Below are 19,789 nucleotides of genomic sequence, written 5' to 3'. Positions count from 1 at the left end.
GCCATGGTGGAGAGTTTGGAATCTGATTGCTTCTGTGGACAGGTGTCTTTTATACAGGTAACAAGCTGAGATTAGAAACACTCCCTTTAAGAGAGTGCTCCTAACTGCCGCTCGTTACCTGTATAAAAGACACCTGGAAGCTAGAAATCTTGCTGATAGGGGATCAAATACTTATTTCACTCATTAAAATGCAAATCAATTTATAACTTTTTTAAAATGTGTTTTTCTGGATTTTTTTGGTGTTATTCTCTCACTGTTAAAATAAACCTACCATTAAAATTATAGACTGATCATTTCTTTCAGTGGGCAAACGTACAAAATCAGCAGGGGATTGTATATTTTTTTCCCCTCACTGCAGTTCTGTTTAGTCTCCTTTGCAAAGGGCCCTGGGCAAGGTTATGCATTGCTTGTTAACTATCAAATCTTTTTAATACCAGAATGAATAAGCAGAATAGGTACCAACCCAAATTCCATTTATACCTTTAAGAAAAGGACAGATTTTTAATTTTTCACTTTATTAAGTCCACAAAGCTTGTTTTGAGCATACCAAGTAACCCAAACACAAAAAGCACCAGCATTCTTAATGGTATATAAGAACCTTCCAATACTGAATCTGTCCCATTGGTAAGGTGGGAATGCATATTAAACACTAGAGCAGGGGCGGGCAATTAATTTTTCCAAGGGGCCAAATGAGAAACTGGGATTATTGTGGAAGAAGTAATCTAATTTGATGTCCTCAAACTTTCTCACCTCAACTCCTCAGGCTCCTCCAGGCGAAGGGTGAGCACTGCACTGGCGTAGAAAAGCCCACTTTTGTCTTGCTCTCCCATGGCTGACAGCTGACCAAAGGAGCACATAGCAACTGTGCAGAGCTGGACCTGATTTGGAAGCTTCTCCTGCTCTCTGCAGTGCACGTATTTACCATTTGATTTCTAATTTCTGATTGGCTTCACATGGGTCAGACAGGAAGAGCTAAGGGGCTGGATGTAGCCTGTGGGGCCGTAAATGCCCAGGTCTGCACTAGAATGAATAAAACTTTATGTACTCAGCTGGGAGTTTAATCAGAGTATCTCATTTAAAGATAGAATGGATGTTTAATTTTCCATAATTAAATTAATTTCCATAATTTTACATTTCCCTGTCAAATTTGGAAAATGTTCTCCTATACAACGGCTACTTTCACTTTTTTGAACAAATTGTGATTACTGGAGTTGCAGGAACTGAATCAGCACAACTTGACTATAGTGGTGCAAGGGAGAAATTGGCTGCTTTTAAAGATGATTTACTTTTGTCCAAACAACTTTGGCAATGAAACCTCATTGCTTATGTATGTGTGATTTGGCAAACTATAGCCTTAGGGGACTGAGAACTAAATGAAATGGAAGAAGAGTCTTCTCAGACATCAAAACCATTTTCACTGCAGACAGCAGTTCTGTTTCAAAACTTTTTTTCCCCGAGAACTGCATGGATTTTCCACAAATCATGTCCTTCTGCAGTATTTCCATCACTATATTTTTCAGTACCCCTTTATGGATTACTGCCTTGTCGTGGCGAAGGGGCTTGCGTAACTCAATGAAGCTATAAGCTATGCCGTGCAGGGCCACCCAAGACGGACAGGTTATAGCAGAGAGTTCTGACAAAATGTGATCCACTGGAGAAGGAAATGGCAAACCACTCCAGTATCTTTGCCATGAAAACCCCATGGACAGTACTAAAAGGAAAAAAGATATGACGCTGGAAGATGAGCCCCTCAGGTCGGAAGGTGTCCAATATGCTACTGGGGAAGAGCAGAGGGCTAGTACTAGTAGCGCCAGAAAGAATGAAGCGACTGGGCCAAAGCCGAAAGGACGCTCAGCTGTGGATATATCTGGTGGTGAAAGGAAAGTCCGATGCTGTAAAGATTTTTTTCTCCATAGGAACCTGGAATGTAAGATCCATGAATCAAGGCAAGCTAGACGTAGTCAAAAAAGAGATGACAAGACTGAACATCGACATCTTAGGAATCAGCAAACTAAAATGGACAGGAATGGGTGAATTTAACTCAGATGACCATCATGTATACTACTGTGGGCAAGAATCCCTCAGAAGAAATGGAGTAGCCTTCATAGTCAATAAAAGAATAGGAAAAGCAATACTGGGATACAATCCCCAAAATGACAGAATGATCTCAATTCGAATCCAAGGCAAACCATTCAATATCACAATAGTCCAAATCTATGCCCAACCACTGGTGCTGAAGAGGATGAAATTGACCGGTTCTATGAAGCCCTACAGCACCTTATAGAATTAACACCAAAAAATGATGTCCTTATCATCATGGGGGATTGGAATGCTAAGGTAGGAAGCCAAAAGATAACCGGAATAACAGGCAAGTTTGGCCTTGGAGAACAAAATGAAGCAGGGCACAGGCTAATAGAATTTTGTCAAGAGAATACGATGGTCATAACAAACACTCTTTTCCAACAACCCAAGAGACGGCTCTACACATGGACATCACCAGACGGTCAACATAGAAATCAGATTGACTATGTACTCTGCAGCCAAAGATGGAGAAGCTCTATACAGTCAGTAAAAACAAGACCAGGAGCTGACTGTGGCTCAGATCATGAGCTTCTCGTTGCAAAATTTAGGCTTAAATTGAAAAAAGTAGGGAAAAGCACTAGGCCACTCAGGTATGAACTAAATCATATTCCTGATGAATATACAGTAGAGGTGACAAATAGATTTAAGGAACTGGATCTGATAGACAGAGTGCCTGAAGAACTATGGATGGAAGTTCGCAACATTGTACAAGAGGTAGCAACTAAAACCATCCCAAAGAAAAAGAAATGCAAGAAAGCAAAGTGGCTGTCTGAGGAAGCTTTGCAAATAGCTGAGGAAAGAAGGGAAGCGAAAGTCAAAGGAGAAAGAGAAAGATACACCCAATTGAATGCAGAATTCCAGAGAGTAGCTAGAAGAGATAAGAATGCCTTCTTAAATGAACAGTGCAAAGAAATAGAAGAAAACAACAGAATAGGGAGGACCAGAGATCTCTTCAAGAAAATTGGAGATATGAAGGGAACGTTTCATGCAAAGATGGGCATGATAAAGGACCAAAATGGCAGAGACCTAACAGAGGCAGAAGAGATTAAGAAGAGATGGCAAAACTACACAGAAGAACTATACAAGAATGAGCTTAACATCCCAGATAACCACAATGAGATGGTCATTGACCTCGAACCAGACATCCTAGAATGTGAAGTGAAATGGGCCTTAGAAAATCTGAGCAACAACAAAGCTAGTGGAGGTGACAGTATTCCAGCTGAGCTATTCAAAATCTTAAAAGACGATGCAGTAAAAGTGCTACACTCAATTTGCCAGCAAATTTGGAAAACTCAACAGTGGCCACAGGATTGGAAAAGGTCAGTTTACATTCCAATTCCAAAGAAAGGCAATGCCAAAGAATGTTCAAACTATCGCACCATTGCACTCATTTCACATGCTAGTAAAGTTATGCTTAAAATCCTACAAGCTAGACTCCAGCAGTATGTGGATCGAGAACTACCAGAAGTACAGGCAGGATTTCGAAGAGGCAGAGGAACTAGAGATCAAATTGCCAACATACGCTGGATCATGGAGAAAGCTAGGGAGTTCCAGAAAAACATCTACTTCTGCTTCATTGACTATGCAAAAGCCTTTGATTGTGTGGATCACAACAAATTGTGGCAAGTTCTTAAAGAGATGGGAGTACCAGACCATCTCATTTGTCTCTTGAGAAACCTATATGCGGGTCAAGAAGCAACAGTGAGAACCGAACACGGAACCACTGATTGGTTCAAAATTGGAAAAGGAGTCCGGCAAGGCTGTATACTGTCACCCTGCCTATTTAATTTATATGCAGAGCACATCATGAGAAAGGCAGGGCTAGATGAATCAAAAGTTGGAATTAAGATTGCCGGGAGAAATATCAACAACCTAAGATATGCAGATGATACCACTCTAATGGCAGAAAGTGAAGAGGAACTAAAGAGCCTCTTGATGCGGGTGAAGAAGGAGAGTGCAAAAGTTGGCTTGAAACTCAACATTAAGAAAACCAAAATCATGGCATCCGGCCCTCTCAATTCCTGGCAAATAGATGGGGAAGAAATGGAGGTAGTGACAGATTTTATTTTTCTGGGCTCCAAGATCACCTCAGATGGGGACTGCAGCCAAGAAATTAAAAGACGCTTGCTCCTGGGGAGGAAAGCTATGGCAAATCTAGACAGCATACTAAAAAGCAGAGACATCACCATGCCAACAAAAGTGCGTATAGTCCAGGCCATGGTTTTCCCAGTTGCAATGTATGGCTGTGAAAGTTGGACCATAAGAAAGGCTGAGTGCAAAAGAATTGAGGCCTTTGAACTATGGTGCTGGAGAAGACTCTTGCGAGTCCCTTGGACTGCAAGGCGTTCAAACCGGTCGGTCCTAGAAGTGATCAACCCCGACTGCTCTTTAGAAGGCCAGATCCTGAAGCTGAAACTCAAGTACTTTGGCCACCTAATGAGAAGGAAAGATTCACTGGAGAAGAGCCTAATGCTGGGAAAGATTGAGGGCAATAGAAGAAGGGGACGACAGAGAATGAGATGGCTGGATGGAGTCACTGAAGCAGTAGGTGTGAATTTAAATGGACTCCAGAAGATGGTAGAGGACAGGAAGACCTGGAGGAATGTTGTCCATGGGGTCGCGATGGGTCGGACACGACTTCGCAATTAACAACAACATTTTTCAGTACCTTTCTGGATATATATGTAAATTCAAGCAACGCACATTCGGCTGCACTTTAGACTAAGTGTCACAACCAATTACAAAACATTTGCAGAGTCTGCTAAAAATATCAATTTGTAGCCTGAGAGGCAACAGAACACCTGGGACACACATTAAAAGCCCATCTTTGCTTAAATTCTAATCCAATCATCCCAATTCACTTGGAAATCCATTTTTAATGACAAAGTATTTCACAATGAACGTATGCCACAATACACAGACATTCACAATAAGTGAATTATCATACTTTCAGCAGCAATAGCTTCTTTTTGTATTCAGTTAACACCTTGCTCTCTAAAGCCTTTTCCACATTCTAAAGGAAAAAAAAAAAAGAAGGTTCAAGCAATTAACCCCAACCTATGACCAAAACAAAGGTGGGGAAGTTAAAGGTAGAGGCCTTCTGGAGTGCCTTCCTGTTTCTTATAAAGAACATTTTCTTTTGATTTTTTGAAGTCTTCATTTGTTACTTTCATCCTTCGTTCACGCAGAGCCATCAAACCAGCTTCTGTGCAAATGGCCTATTAGAAATGGAAGCATTTGATTAGAAAAACAGGAGTCTGACCTATATGAAGTGCTAAGAACCAATGACGTTCAAACAAGCTGGTGGCCCTCATGTATACTAGAAACCATAGGGTAGAAAGAACGGCATTAAATATTCATTAATTAGAAACAAAGATGATTTGACTGCAATGCACAGCAATCATTACTAATATTAGATTATTTTTCCCTCTCTAATTGTAACTCCCCTGAAAGAATGCAACATGCTGCTCACAACAGAGGTCAGTAACTTTTGATAGATATATAGGCTGACTTGCTTAGCCACTAACATTCCTACAAGCTTTTTACACCAAGCATGCAACTCTGAGAGGTGGCCAAATGTTCATTTTCTCTTCCATTGATGACTTTTCCCATCCCAACAATGACCATTAAAGCCTTTCCAATTTTTTTTTGGGGGGGGGGGGGGAGAGAACATCCCCTTCACTCAGAAAAGACTGCCATAACAATGAAATATTTATTACAGGTAGTCTTCAGCTTATAACTAGAATTGAGCCCAAAATTTCTACTGCTAAGCGAGACAGTTGCTAAGTGAGTTTTGCCCCATTTTACAATTTTTCTTGCCACAGCTGTTAACTGAATTTCTGCTATGGTTAAGTTGCTAACGTGGCTGTTAAGTCAACCTGACTTTTCTGTTGACTTTGCTTGTCAGAAGGCTGCAAAAGGTGATTACCTGACCCAGGGACACTGCAACTGACATAAATATGAACCAGTTACGAACCATCTGAAATTTGATCACATGACCAAGGAGATGGTGCAATGGTCCTAGGTTTGAAAAGGGATCATAGGTCATTTTTTTCAGTGCCACTGTAACTTTGAATAGTTAGTAAATAAACTACCTGTATCAAGAAGTAGAAAAACAAGTGCCTTTTTAAAATCGGTGAAAAAGAAAAAGAAAGTGATTGGGGCTTTCTGGAAGCAAAACTGCAAAGCCACAATTTCTTTAATGACTGGTTAAACAAAAGGCATTTGTAGGAAAGTCTTCATGCAAAGGGATGCAAAATACTGCATGACACAAAAGCTCAATAAATTTACTCTGGGGGAAAAAAAATCATTTGTTATCAAGGATTTTACCTTTATATCTGCCCCAGACAGATCATCTTTAGCCATTATCAACTCATCTAGAGTAACATCAACTGCCAAAGTCATTCTGCTGGTATGAATCTGAAAGATGCGCTTTTTCGTTTTTTCATCCGGCAGAGGAAATTCTATCTTCCTGTCAATACGTCCTAGAATTTAGAAAAAAAAACCTATTAGCTATTTCAGATTTTTGCTTGTGAAATCAAAAATAGAAAGTTTTCCTTGGAAAATAACATTATTTGGCCTTGATACTATCTCAGAAAATACTAGTGCATCTTTGGACAGTTATATCAGATGCACAGAATTTCATTTTTATTTTCTCCCTACATAACAAATAAAATAATTTCTCCTAATTGATGAACCAAAACATTTCTTCCCTCAAATTTTGTAAGCCACACAAATATTTATATTTCAAATTATTTCATATACTGTTCAATATCAAGTTACATGAATAGGCACTCCAGAAACTTTACTTAATCCCAATCGCATGGATTTAATTAGTATCAGTTGTCATACTGTGCTTTTTCAGTTTGGCTGCGGATGTGGCAAATCGACGATTGAAAAAAAAATATTGAGTAATAAGATCTATCTCCCATCCTTGCAAGCCCTTTGTGTGAAAAGGTAGTCATGACACTTCCCCAAAATTCCGCATGTTCCCACCATCCCCCAAAGAATGAAGAGTCCTTAAGAAAGGTCTTAAGGGAGATCCTTTGTGTGTGTATATGGGGTTACACCACAGATTGGCAATCTGTGGCTCCGGAGCCGCATGCGGCTTTTTGAGCCTTCCCCTGTGGCTCCTCTGCCTTTGCAGAGAGAGACAGAGACAGAGAGAGGCAATTGCGCTTCCCTGCTTCTCTCTCTCTCTCTCTCTCTCTCTCTCTCTCTCTCTCTCTCTCTCTCTGTGTGTGTGTGTGTGTGTTTGTGTGTGTGTAAAAGAGAGTGCACTCACAGTGTTCTCCGAGGAGCTGAAAAGCTTACTGGGCGGAGTTCCTCCCTTTGCTGCGCTTCTGCAGGAAGCAGGAAGCAGGAAGGGCAGGAGAGAGCTAGCTAGCCCAGCTAGGCTGACTCAGGAATTCTGGGAGTTGAAGTCCATGAGTCATTAAAGAGACGAGATTGCTTACCCCTGATTGGACAACAGCTTGAAGCTTGCCAGGTGAGCAGCAGATAGGAGGGGGGGGAGAAAGAGAGAGAGAGAAAGAGAGAGAGAGGGGGGGAGAGAGAGAGAGAGAGGAAAGAGAGAGAGAAAGAAAGAGAGAAAGAAAGAGAGTGGGAGAAGAGGAGTGGCAGACCAAGGGCAGATAGAGAGTGAGGGAGGGAGAGAGACAGACAGAGAGAGAGACCCTTTTGACATCTAAAATGAAGATAACACTGCATATATCCTTTTTTTACCTTTGTGTGTATGTAATTTTATTCTCTTAAAGCATTCTCTTGGTGATCATTGTTTTAATAGTATGGATATTCCCAAGAGTCATATTTTTACTTTTATTTTTAAAGTGTGTGTATACATATATATATATACATACATACACACACACACATACACAAACACACACACCAATAATAAAGGTAAAAAAGGATATATGCAGTGTTATCTTCATTTTAGATATCAAAAGGGTTTTGCGGCTCCCGGTGTTTTGTTTTTGGTGGGAAACGGGTCCAAGTGGCTCTTTGAGTGTTTTGGGTTGCCTACCCCTGGCTTATACAATATGGTAAAATTTAATATATGTCTATTTCTATTCAATCCATCTGATCCAGCAAGAGTGTGTGCTCCCAGGGCCCAAGAGGAGAACTTTTTCTACCATGCCATCCATCCATCTTCTTTCTGGAGGTCTGATTGGCCCCAACCCTGCTGGCCTTCCACAAGGCCTTGAAGAATTGGTTCTGTGTTTCAGCTTGTTGCCTGATTGTTTTGACTGGTGTTTTTGCAATGTTCCCTTGGCTGGTATGTGTTTTATGTTTTTGTATAGGATTTTATTACTTTTAATATTGTTAATCACTGAGAATTATGTGATCATTAATCATAAAAATAAAATACATACATACATACACATATGCACACATGCATACAAACATATATAAACGCTTCAGAAAGAAAGCTATAAAATTTGTAGAAAATGCAGTAATTCATTCCCTAGAATACTGGTTTTCTCCCTGAGCAGGCCAATTTGAGTGAAAAGTAAACCTTTTGAAAGAGCAAAACATTTCAAGCTTTGGATGTGATCTGATTCCCAAGTTTTTTTCAAACCATGCCCAGATCAGCTTGGATCAACCCATTCTAATGAAAAACACAGAACGCTCTAGGAAACACAATGACATATAGGGAACAGATCACACAATTCTACATGAAACTAACCATTAGAAGTAGTTAGATTTTAAGTAGTTAAATGTGACCATCATGCTTTTTACCTGGTCTGATCAAAGCTGGATCCAATGTTTCTATTCGGTTAGTAGCCATGATCACTTTTACATCTCCACGTGAATCAAACCCATCTAATTGGTTCAGCAACTCCAACATTGTTCTCTGGATTTCCCTTTCTCCCCCTGAGTTAGAATCATACCTTTGAAATAGGAAAAAAAATACCTACATTAAGATTAGAATACCCATAGAACACAATATTTTTCTTTACCTACAGTAATCAACTGAGAAGCCACAGGGCAATGAATTACACGTTTTGATAGAAGGAATACACAGAACACTGTTTGCCCAGGATAAGACATCACTTCTGAAGTTTGATTAAAAACTCTGATTAGAGTATAACAGGGTCTACAGTTAAAAGTACGCTATGAGCAGCATTTCTTAAATTCCCAGTTAAAATATGGCCACAGTAATCCATAATCCATAATAGCAGTTTGTATTTGCAACTATGTTTCTGCTCCAAGTGATTCCTATTTAAAGATGTATCTTCAAAAATTAAATATTAGATAAGGAATTATTATAAGCACATACAGAATTCATCAGCTCCTTTCCTCACCATGTTCACTCAGTCAATACTAAAGATTATCTTTCTTCAACAAACTAGCATGCATGATGTATTTTTATTTATGTACATATTTGCCACAGAGTAAACTCCAAAAAAGAACAAAGCTGTAAAAAAATATGCCAATATTAAATGACTCAATAACAAATCAAAATCAACTGATTGTAAAATAAACTACTTGTTCCTAAATTTGTTCCTCCATCTGCATATACACATAAATAATTCTCCCTTCCACACATACTCTGCCTCCTTGTAGCAGAAGCAGAAAAAAAAGAGAGGGAGAAAACAGAATGAGCATGGCTATGGGAAGAAAGGAAGAGAAGAAAAATGGCAGATGAAAATTTATGCAGATTTAATCTGTAGTAAACATTATTGAAGCAAATGGTTTGTATTGTACTCCCAGCTAATTCTCCAGAAATGTTATGAAATCCAGCCACAGCCTTTCTACATTCAAGGGGGAGGATGGAGTGATGTCCTCTATAACTCCATTGATTGGCAAAAGTAACCACAATGGGATTTCCCTTTCTCCTGCCTCCATTCCCATTACTCCCTTTTCGGAAGTATTTCCAACAAGGTATTTCCCACCCATCTCCTTTTCAGGCTTATCTCTTGCCTCTAGTACTTTATTCTTGGCAAACATAAAATGTCAGTGTAGTGAGTGATCAGCATGTTGGACGGGGATGCAAAAGACTCAAGTTTAAAACCTCCCCCCAAACCTAATTTACAAGGTTGTGGTGAGCATAAAAGTAAAGGAGTGTTCCTAGTCTTGAATTCCAAAAGAAAATAAAGGAAAGAAACTCAGTAATAATTGTATAATTTCACAAACAATTATTGAGTCTGAATTCATGAAAAAGAAAAATTGCTTTCTAGCTATCCATTCCATATTAGCCCTGCTCCCTTTGTTTTTAAAAATGTCAGGTTTTAGAGATAACAGTTAAATATCTTATAAATTAAACAAATGGTTTAGCTAAGACATTTTAGCCTGAAGCACGCTAGCACTAATGTGCTCCTACAAATATAAGGGTTGACAATTTTCTTACAATTGAAGATGGGACAGCATACACTTCGCTTCTAGTTATTCAAACTCTTACTTCTGAAAACCAGGTTTTTTTTTTTTAAAAAAAAGGAAAGAGTGTTAAATGATATGCATGTGATGCTCAGCATGAGAATATAACACCCTACCTTTTGGTACCTATGGCATCAATTTCATCAATGAAGACAATTGACGGGGCATGCTCTTCAGCTACTCGAAAAAGTTCTCGAACAAGTTTTGGACCATCTCCCAGATATTTCTGGATAAGTTCAGAACCAACCACTCTCAGGAAGGTGGCAGAAGTCTGATTTGCCACTGCTTTGGCTAATAACGTTTTACCTGTTTAATACAAAATGTCAGAAATTTAGCACATGCTCCAACTTGTGTTACACATACATGCATGAAGGCAATCACCCAAATCAGAATATTGACAAAAGTCCTCAAGCTATCTACTATAGATCAAGTCTGGCATTTAAATCAATAAACAATGGAGTTATACCTTGGAAGTATTTACATGCTTGAGACACGAAAACAGATTTTTTCCTATTTGAATTCACTGTCTGAAGTACAGAAGGAGAAGCAGGAACAGATAAACTGATTTCCTGTCAATTTAAAAAGATGCTCAGAAAGTACTCTTTGTCGCTTTCATATTTGGAATAGGAAATTATTTTATTCTTACAGGTGAATCTATGCAAAGAAAGTAATAGAATGAACTAATCAAATCAACCATACTTCCTTAAAAGACAGCAGTTTCAGCATCAAAGGACTGACAGATCTCACACACTATGTCTATGCAAATTAATATGAGAAGCATAGTTCCACTTGGGGTGCAGAATCATCCATAGTGTCCTAATTTTCAAAAACATCTTCTCATAATTTTCCATATCTGAGGGGAAGCGGTTCGGTTCATATATTTCTATCTACTTTCTCCATGTATGTATGTACATGTGCACGCGTGCACACACACACACACACATTGCTTACACTATCATTTTCCAAACTGATAACAAAATCTGATTTGGCTTGATAAGGTATCTACCCTCTGGTTCCCCATGGATACACCATGCTTTCATAGATAAAATTTGCCCACAATATAAGAAGGGAAGGCAGGATGGATTCACAAGTGTGACTGATTCCCCTTTTTTACAAAGTTGAAGAATTAAAGCCTGATTGGGCTCTGAGAACCGTGTGGAATGGATCTAATAAGTTTATCTGTCATCACTTTGTATAAATTGGACAGAAAGTCAAAATGAAAATAAACCATCATACAGATTTATTAAACAAATATGAATTCAACTCTGGTTCCAAATTGTTCAGTGATTCTAAACGTCCATGCTTTAAGTTAATCAATTGTTTTATCAAAAAATCAAGGTAGAAATAAAAAGCTTTCTTACAGCTGTTCTATTATGGTATTATGATAATTTCAAGGTCATTAAAATTGCTGTTGTGGATCATTTTTTTTCTTTTAACTGTAAAATAGTGAAAATTTACAGGAAGTGAAATAGCATTACTTATTGAGGAAGGAGTCTTGTCCTAAGTCTAATCTAAAAATTCCATCTAACTAATGGAAGAGATCTGGATTTGGCTCCTAAATTCAAGTTTAGGAAAATATTCTGCTACAATGCTCTCTTTCCTTTACCTCAGGATGCTCTACTGGATCCTGGCTGTTATACTGTTTTCTCTCATGGAAACGTTCTTCATTTCTGTCACTAGTGACTCATATCACTGCTTGAGAAATACCAGTATCAGTTAGTTTCTGCACCACATATCCTGAAAACACTACCTGATTTCTTGACAACTATCTGATCTCTTTCTGATGGGGGTAAACAAGCTAAGATGTAAATAAGTTACGTGTTAGCTCTTCGTGAAGACCATCAAATCATAAAGGCCAATTTCAAGAATAGCAATAATACATTGATTATAGCTTTCAGCCAGTACGATGAGGCATATGCTAAGGCAGAATGATTGGCTTTATTGATATAAACACTTCAATATATTATTCTGTAATAAATGTATTAATGCCATATGCTGCTATAAAAATACAAGAAAAAAAATTACCTGTGCCAGGAGGCCCATACAGAATAACGCCTTTGGGTGGCTTTATTCCCATTTCTTCATAATACTCAGGATGAGTCAAAGGTAGTTCCACAGATTCCTAGAAGGAAGAAATTACATAAACTTTCAAGGTTGATCAAGCCTTTTATCAACCTAAGGCTCCTTCTGGTTAGAAAATCAAAGGAGGGAAAGAAAGACTAGCTCATCTAGTCACATATCTTTATGATACACACTGCAAGTTACTCCACCTTAGAAATTTCTTTAAAAATATTTGTCTATACTCTTTTGATTGACATACCTAGAGATTAGAGCTAGTTTAAGAATTTAGGCTCTTAAACAGGAAAGACTTGAGGAAGGTTCTGAGGTATTGGGTCAAAGAATGTATCTCAGCATGGAACTTACAAAAACTTATATAAATGGAAACTATATGTACGCATTCCTTGGGCAGAAAAGCATCTCCATGGAGAAGAGATGGTGGCAGTGGCAATTATCAAAACTACTATTTCAAGTAAGCAGTTATTGAAGTAAGCAAAATACCAAAGCCATTTAAATAAAAGTCACCTGGAACCGAAATAGAAGTATTGCAATTCTAAGGCATCATCTAGTAATAAAATGTTCTGGCATTTTTCCGCTATTGGACAATGCAAGAAATATTAATACCTTGATTTCTTGAATTTGGTTATCCAGGCCTCCAATATCTGCATATGTCTCTTGTGGGGCTTTTTCCACTTTCATCACTGTAACTAAAGGATCCGTGTCATCCATCAAGACACCAATCACAGCATGGACCTGTTAAAAGCAATGGGCAGAAGCATCCAATAGTAGGAAAGCATTTAAGACAGGGGTGTTAAACTGCCGGCCCGTGGGGTGGTTTCATCATACTGAAGCTGCGCCCACCCCATTGCCGGCAATGCAAAAAGTCGCGATACGCCGCGACACGTCACATGATGTGGCGAGTTTGACATCCGTGATTAAAGCCATTGCCCTATTACAGGACTAGCATAAAGTAGAAACAGCATTATTGCAGACTGATAGGACATTTCATATGGCCAAATTCAGTTCCTAAAATCTATTTCTCAGAGACTGGCACTCTGTAGCTTCTGGTTAAGTGTAGTTAAGTTGATGACAATTTCTTTTTCAATCCACAGAGGAAAGAGAAGGCCTCCTGGCAAATCTGAAAATTATGGGGACACACCTCAACCCTTTTGGGGAGGGATGAGCAAGTACTGTGGACAAGCCAGGTCGCATCTTACATTCTCTATGTAATGACTTATGTCGCACAAATACAAATAATTTTACAGATCAGCAGACAGACTTGGTCTCTACTGTCACTTTGGTGTGACTCAATATGTGTCTTAGTCTGGAGACAGAGTAGTAGGTAAATTATAATCCTGTCATCATTTGTATTTATATTTTTTGTCCAAGAATGCTACAACCTTGGTAGGTTCTAATAAACAATAACTCAGAATTACAACTTAACTTGCTTCTTTTCATTTTCGGTGGGGGGCATTATCATCTCCCCTACTGCGGCTGTTTAAATTTTCCTAAGTCTGTAGCTTTCTAAAAAAAAAATCATAACCAAAAGAAACAAAAAAATCCCTTGCAAGCTGTAAACCTAGCATACATCTTGGAGGGAAGGTAAGAAACCAATAGGCCCACCATATTGGTTGGAGGACTGGTTCCACTAAGCAAATTTCCATTAATGTTTTTCTTTTTAATCTGAATACTGTAAGAATGTTATAATTTATGAATGTATGCCTGAGTGGGTTCTTTTTCTCTTTTATCTCTGTAGGGGGGAATTTCCTGTTGTTAGTGGTCATGTACAATCTGTTCTGAGACAACATTGTCTTGATCAAGATAAAAGTCTACATCTTAATGACTTTTAATTTAATCTAGATAATGAATATTAAGATATTCATAACATTTATCTACTTTCAGTGCTTTTAATCAGACAAAAAAAAAGCAAGAATTACCTTATGATTAAGTAGAACTGAACATCCTGGCTCTAGCAAATCCTTGTCTACAAAAGAAAGAATACTGACATAGTGTTCTGATCCCACTGATGTGGACACAATAGCATGATTATCATCAATGATCTCTTCCAAGGTCCCTACAGACATAGGAGTCCCTCTCAGATCATCAACCTTGGACCTCTCTTCCTGCAAACAAGAACAAAAAAGAGGCTATGATTATGTATTACAAATTGCCACACATTCCAACAATTTCTATATCTATTACACAATCAAGAAATGACAATTTTATGGCTTCCTCAACAATCCCAAAACAGAAGAACCAGCTAAGTACTTTCAGTATTAAGTATCTCACCATTAATGTCTAAGTATTCAGCATGTAATATCTTAATACTAAGACCTTACACAAATGCTACTTTAATTACTTTCTCAGAAATAAGTTAAAATATTCAATTGGTATTATCTATCTCTAGTGTCAAACTAGGTCTTTCTGCCTTTCTCAAAATGGAAAAATGAATACTGAGATTCCCACAAGGATTATATATGAGATTGGGACTGAGAGTTAAATGATCTGAATTAGGTCAGCAAGATTATTTAGTCAAATTACTTGATGACACCAAACTATTTAAGAGAGTTAGTCTAAAAGATTTTTCCATGAGGAAAGTATATTTGAATGGCATTTAAATGAACACATATAGTACATAATTTAACAGACATTTAGCTATAAGTAGGTACTAAGTGAAACAAACTCAGCAACCGTTCCTTATATGTTTTAGCCTCCAGTCCCCTAATCATCTTTCTTGCTCTTCTCTGTACTCTTTCTAGAGTCTCAACATCTTTTTTACATCGCGGTGACCAAAACTGGATGCAGTATTCAAAGTGTGGCCTTACCAAAGCATTGTAAAGTGGTATTAACACTTCATGTGATCTTGATTCTATCCCTCTGTTAATGCAGCCTAGCACACTGCTGGCTCATATTTAAGTGATTGTCCACTAGGACTCTGAGAGTAGCTGGGTTCACTTAACAACTGTTTGACTCACTTAACAACTGCAGTGATTTGATTAACAACCGTGGCAAAGATTTATTAAATCTTTTGTAAAATCAGACACAACTCACTTAAAAACTACCTTACTTAGCAATGAAATTCTTATTCCAATTGTGGCTGTTAAGTTACATTCTACCTTTATTTAAAATTCACATCAATTGGTATGAAAGAGTACCATGGCATTTTAGATACTTAACATTTGTCCTTTTTCATATAGTTTGTTTTGCTGGGTGAATGAAGTGAAGTTAGAAGGTACAAAATGAGGAGAAGTAAGTTGATAACAAAAAAACACAACCTAAGATGAATTTAAGCGTTTCTTCCTCTATTCAAAGCATACATACCTCTTGCTTTTCTTCCAAAGGTTTCATCTGCTCCTGGTTTCTAATGAACTCTTCCTCCATCAGAAGATAATCTTTAATTCTTTCCAGCTTCAATAATTTGAGTCTGCATTGAGTATGAGGAGTGACTACAATTAAATAAAAGACTTTCTAAATGTAGGGTCTGGAATAATATATTCAACTTGTTTAGGGGATTTGAAGAAAGGGACAGCGAACTAAAATAATTTTTAAATTCCTGTCTTTTGTCTGGGATGCTTCTTGTTCCTATTATTTTGGGCATTGCTTTTTGATGGATAAATTGCCTTTTTGTATGGAACCGATGTAGCAATATGTGAGCCTAAACAAATTCCAAGGACAAAATTTAAAGAAATTCTTGAGAGGGCTGCATCTTATTCTAAGGAAAGAGAAATTATGTTTTTATGTTTGTAAAATAATCAATTCCTGAAATCAATTTTAAAAATCTGGCTTCTTCCAACTCTATGATTTAATGTTCAGATCCTGTGATATAGTACCCTAAAGATGAAAATATCTACGTTTTTGTTCTATTTCAAAACAAACCACTGAGTAACCTAATTCGGTTCCAGTTACTCTTTAGCCCTTCAATGTTTCAAGCTCAGAGCTTCGAAAACTAAATTGCTCAAGTATGAAGTGGGAGCTTTTTGCATGCTGAAAAAACTATCCTATATCTTAGCTATAGCTACTCAAGTAGGTGATACAAACCATGCTTACCCAGTGGAAGTTTGCTGGCAGCATCTGGTCCCTTTGTTTTCTTCTTCTTTTTCCCCACTCGGGTTGGAACTGGGGGTTCATATTTCTTCTTTTTGTCCTTTTTATTTTAAAAATCAGATTAAAAAAGCAATTTATAGAAAATAACATGCACCTAAGATTTCAAGTCAATTTTCAGAAGATTTTGTCAAATATTTCAAAAGTTCTACCTTACCCAATATTTCATAAATCATCTAATCCAAACTATAAAGTTATTATATTGCTTTCTAAATAAATTGGGATTTAACTTCATAATTCCCCATGGCATAGAGCCTGGTTACTTGAGGGACTACCCATCTCCCATAATGTCTGCTCAGCCAATTCAACCTTGGCGTGTTCCAGATTGAAATGTCATCTATTGGGACCACAGAAACACATATTCTTTGTAGCAGCGCCTGACCTCTGGAATTAGGATAGCCTCCAATCTGTTGTTGTTTAGAAGAGGTGTGAAGACCTATCTCTTTACCCAGTCCTTTGGCAAGGGAGAGTGAGACCATTTGTTTCATTCCATGTGGTATGTCCCACTTTCCATTTTTATTTAATAATTTTGTAGTTGCGAGTTGGCCAGAGTTATTGGGAGTCTGGCAGCATGCAGGCTTAATAAATTATAATTATTACCAGTGTGCCTACAGGATAGATTTGAACATTGAACTATGAATTATCTTAGCTATGGCTATTAGAAACAAGACAGTTGCAAATTTGAGCAGAATCATTGTTTCCATTAAATCATAGGTCCAGATTAAATAAAAAAAACTATAATGAATAAAAATTTATTTATTTATGAGACTTATATACCGCTTTAAGTGCAAGCACTCTCTAAGCGGTGTACACCAGTAAACAATGTATATATATATTTACATTGCCCCCTAAATCATGGCATATTTAAACTGGCTACTTATCCATATACACTACAGTAAAAGCAACTACATGATTCTGAAAACTAGATCACTACAATGAAAATTCAACATAGGTTCATAATATATAAAAACACAATATTTGATTTTCTCAGTTTTTATTTAATAAGGATAACTGAGGGAAAATATATATTTTGATTATCTTAATATATTTTAATCAGCATGGAAGATGTTTTCTACAAATATTTACTTAACACAGTTATTTTTCCTTACTTTGTCATCTTTCTTGCCTCCTCCAGGTCCGTGTCCACCACTCTGACTCTGGCCCTACATTCAAAGAGACAAAAGATCAATGAAACTCAGAAAAGGAAAAAAGGCTAATTAACCATAAACTATGTACAAACTCAAATTATTTTTTTCTTCTGAAACAACTGTCAAAAAAAGTAGACAGAAGTAATTCCCCTTTCACTCTAAAAAACTGTTCCAGAAAACGCTCCAGAACAGGGAAATGCTACACAACAAAGATAAGGAAATGTTTTTGATATGCAAGAAGAAACCCATACAGGCAACACTGATTTCCCCCTGGGTCCAATTCATTTTGATGAAATGAATTTCTAAGCATAAATAAGACATTATTTTTTTAGAGTCTTTTTGGTAACTACCACTTCAGGAAAAATTCGGAAAAACAATCATATTCCCAGTTAAGCAAATGATAACTAAAACAGGGAGAGGGGGGTTCTACTTTAAGCATACTAAATTATCTGCAGCAACCAACTTACCAGTTAATTTTTGGAGAAATCAGAAGGCATCATGGGAATTTACTTAAACAAATATTTCTACAAGTACTATATTTATTTTGGTTGAAAAATCTCAGACAAGAGTATCTGTGCTGTTACGGTCACTAAATAACATTGAACATAATTAATGGAATACCCTTAGGAGTCATTTAACTGCTATATATAGCTTGAAGCTGGCCCAAGGAGCAATAAGCAAGAATTTTCTGTTTTGATGCTGTTAGCAATCTCATGCAACTCTGGAAAAAGAAACTGTAAACATTCCCTGCTCACATAAGTATGCCTGTAAATATAATACATATTGTGTATTTCTATATGTGTATATGTGAAAAAGTATATTTACACGGAGGGCTATATATGACACCTGTACATTAGACAACCCCACAGCAATTAGTTGAAGGAAGATCGTAGTTAAAATCGTGACAGAAAGAAAATCAAGCGCTCTTCTCGTCACCACCACTTCACATCCAAGGGTATTTTGGCCTATCCGCTACCACCACCCCGTCCCATTTCTCAGCTATGGAAACAATGCGATCATGACATCGCATAACAGCGCCGAAAGAACCCACGGCGGGAGAAAAGACTACTTTGGCTTAATGGAATCGGTCTCACCCAGCGGACACTGGAAAGGGCTCCAAACGGGCCTTAAGAAGTCCACCCGCGGCCCCCCAAGCCCCTCTTTTGCTCACCATCCTGCTTCCTCACAGTCCAACCCCGGAAATCGAACGGCTTCCTAGAGGGGCGGGAGCGGAAGTAAGCGTCATACAGGGCGCGAGGAGGGTCATTTCTCTGCTCGGGAGAGGGGGGGGGAAGAGGGCGGAGTTAGGCGATCGTCGTCTCCCAGAGGGCGGTGGTGACAAAGAGGGAATTGAGTAGTCTATCATCGCGTTGCTTCCTTGCGGCAGAATGAGTCCTTTTTCGACATCTACGAGACGAAGAGATGAATTACAAAATAAGCTTTCATGTGCTTCAGATGCAACGTCTGTGGTCCGTGACAGCTTACGCTCTAATTCAGTGTTTCTCAACCTTGACAATTTTAAGGCATGTGGACTTCAACTCCCAGAATTCCACAGCCAGCAATGCTGGCTGTGGAATTCTGGGAGTTGAATCCACATGCCTTAAAATTGCCAAGGTTGAGAAACACTGCTCTAATTCATTTGTTTTGCTTTTAACCGCGCAGAAACCTAACTGAAATAATATTTTAAGGACAATTTCTTGAGAGGCAAATATGTCCATTGACACTTTTTGTAGGTGCCTGCTACAAAAGGAAGGTTAAGAACCAGGACAACCAATGGCATAAATGGAAGTAGGAGAAGCTGTTTTCTCTTTCCTAAGGGTGATCTACTAGAACCAGAGATCACCCAATGAAATTGAGTCCTGGAAGAATCAGGGCAAGACAAAAGGATTTACACAACGTGCAATTGTATTTTACAATTCACTGCCGTGGTTACAGTTTGAGAGCTATATCTTATTTTAATGTTTGCTGATTAGTACATTAGTACATTAAAAGTGACTTCTATTCTATTCTATTCTATTCTA

General features: G+C 38.0%; 1 protein-coding gene across 1 annotated transcript; it reads right to left on the bottom strand.

Annotated features, from left to right (window-relative positions):
* Nucleotides 1-4,938: 4,938 nt before the first annotated feature.
* On the bottom strand, nucleotides 4,939-19,037 carry PSMC1 (proteasome 26S subunit, ATPase 1). Its single transcript, XM_039346930.1, has 11 exons — nucleotides 18,940-19,037; nucleotides 17,730-17,783; nucleotides 16,567-16,663; nucleotides 15,841-15,965; nucleotides 14,457-14,642; nucleotides 13,144-13,272; nucleotides 12,487-12,583; nucleotides 10,578-10,767; nucleotides 8,824-8,975; nucleotides 6,412-6,566; nucleotides 4,939-5,300 (listed from the first exon to the last, which is right to left on the bottom strand). The coding sequence occupies exons 1-11, from the start codon at nucleotides 18,940-18,942 to the stop codon at nucleotides 5,166-5,168; spliced, it is 1,323 nt and encodes a 440-aa protein (XP_039202864.1). The 5' UTR covers nucleotides 18,943-19,037; the 3' UTR covers nucleotides 4,939-5,165.
* Nucleotides 19,038-19,789: the final 752 nt, after the last annotated feature.

This window comes from Crotalus tigris, unplaced genomic scaffold (genome assembly GCF_016545835.1).
Source record: "Crotalus tigris isolate CLP2741 ecotype Arizona unplaced genomic scaffold, ASM1654583v1 scf7180000018040.1558517, whole genome shotgun sequence".
NCBI classification, from domain to species: domain Eukaryota; kingdom Metazoa; phylum Chordata; class Lepidosauria; order Squamata; family Viperidae; genus Crotalus; species Crotalus tigris.
Note: the sequence above shows the minus strand (reverse complement) of the source record. Positions and strands in the feature narration are given on the sequence as shown.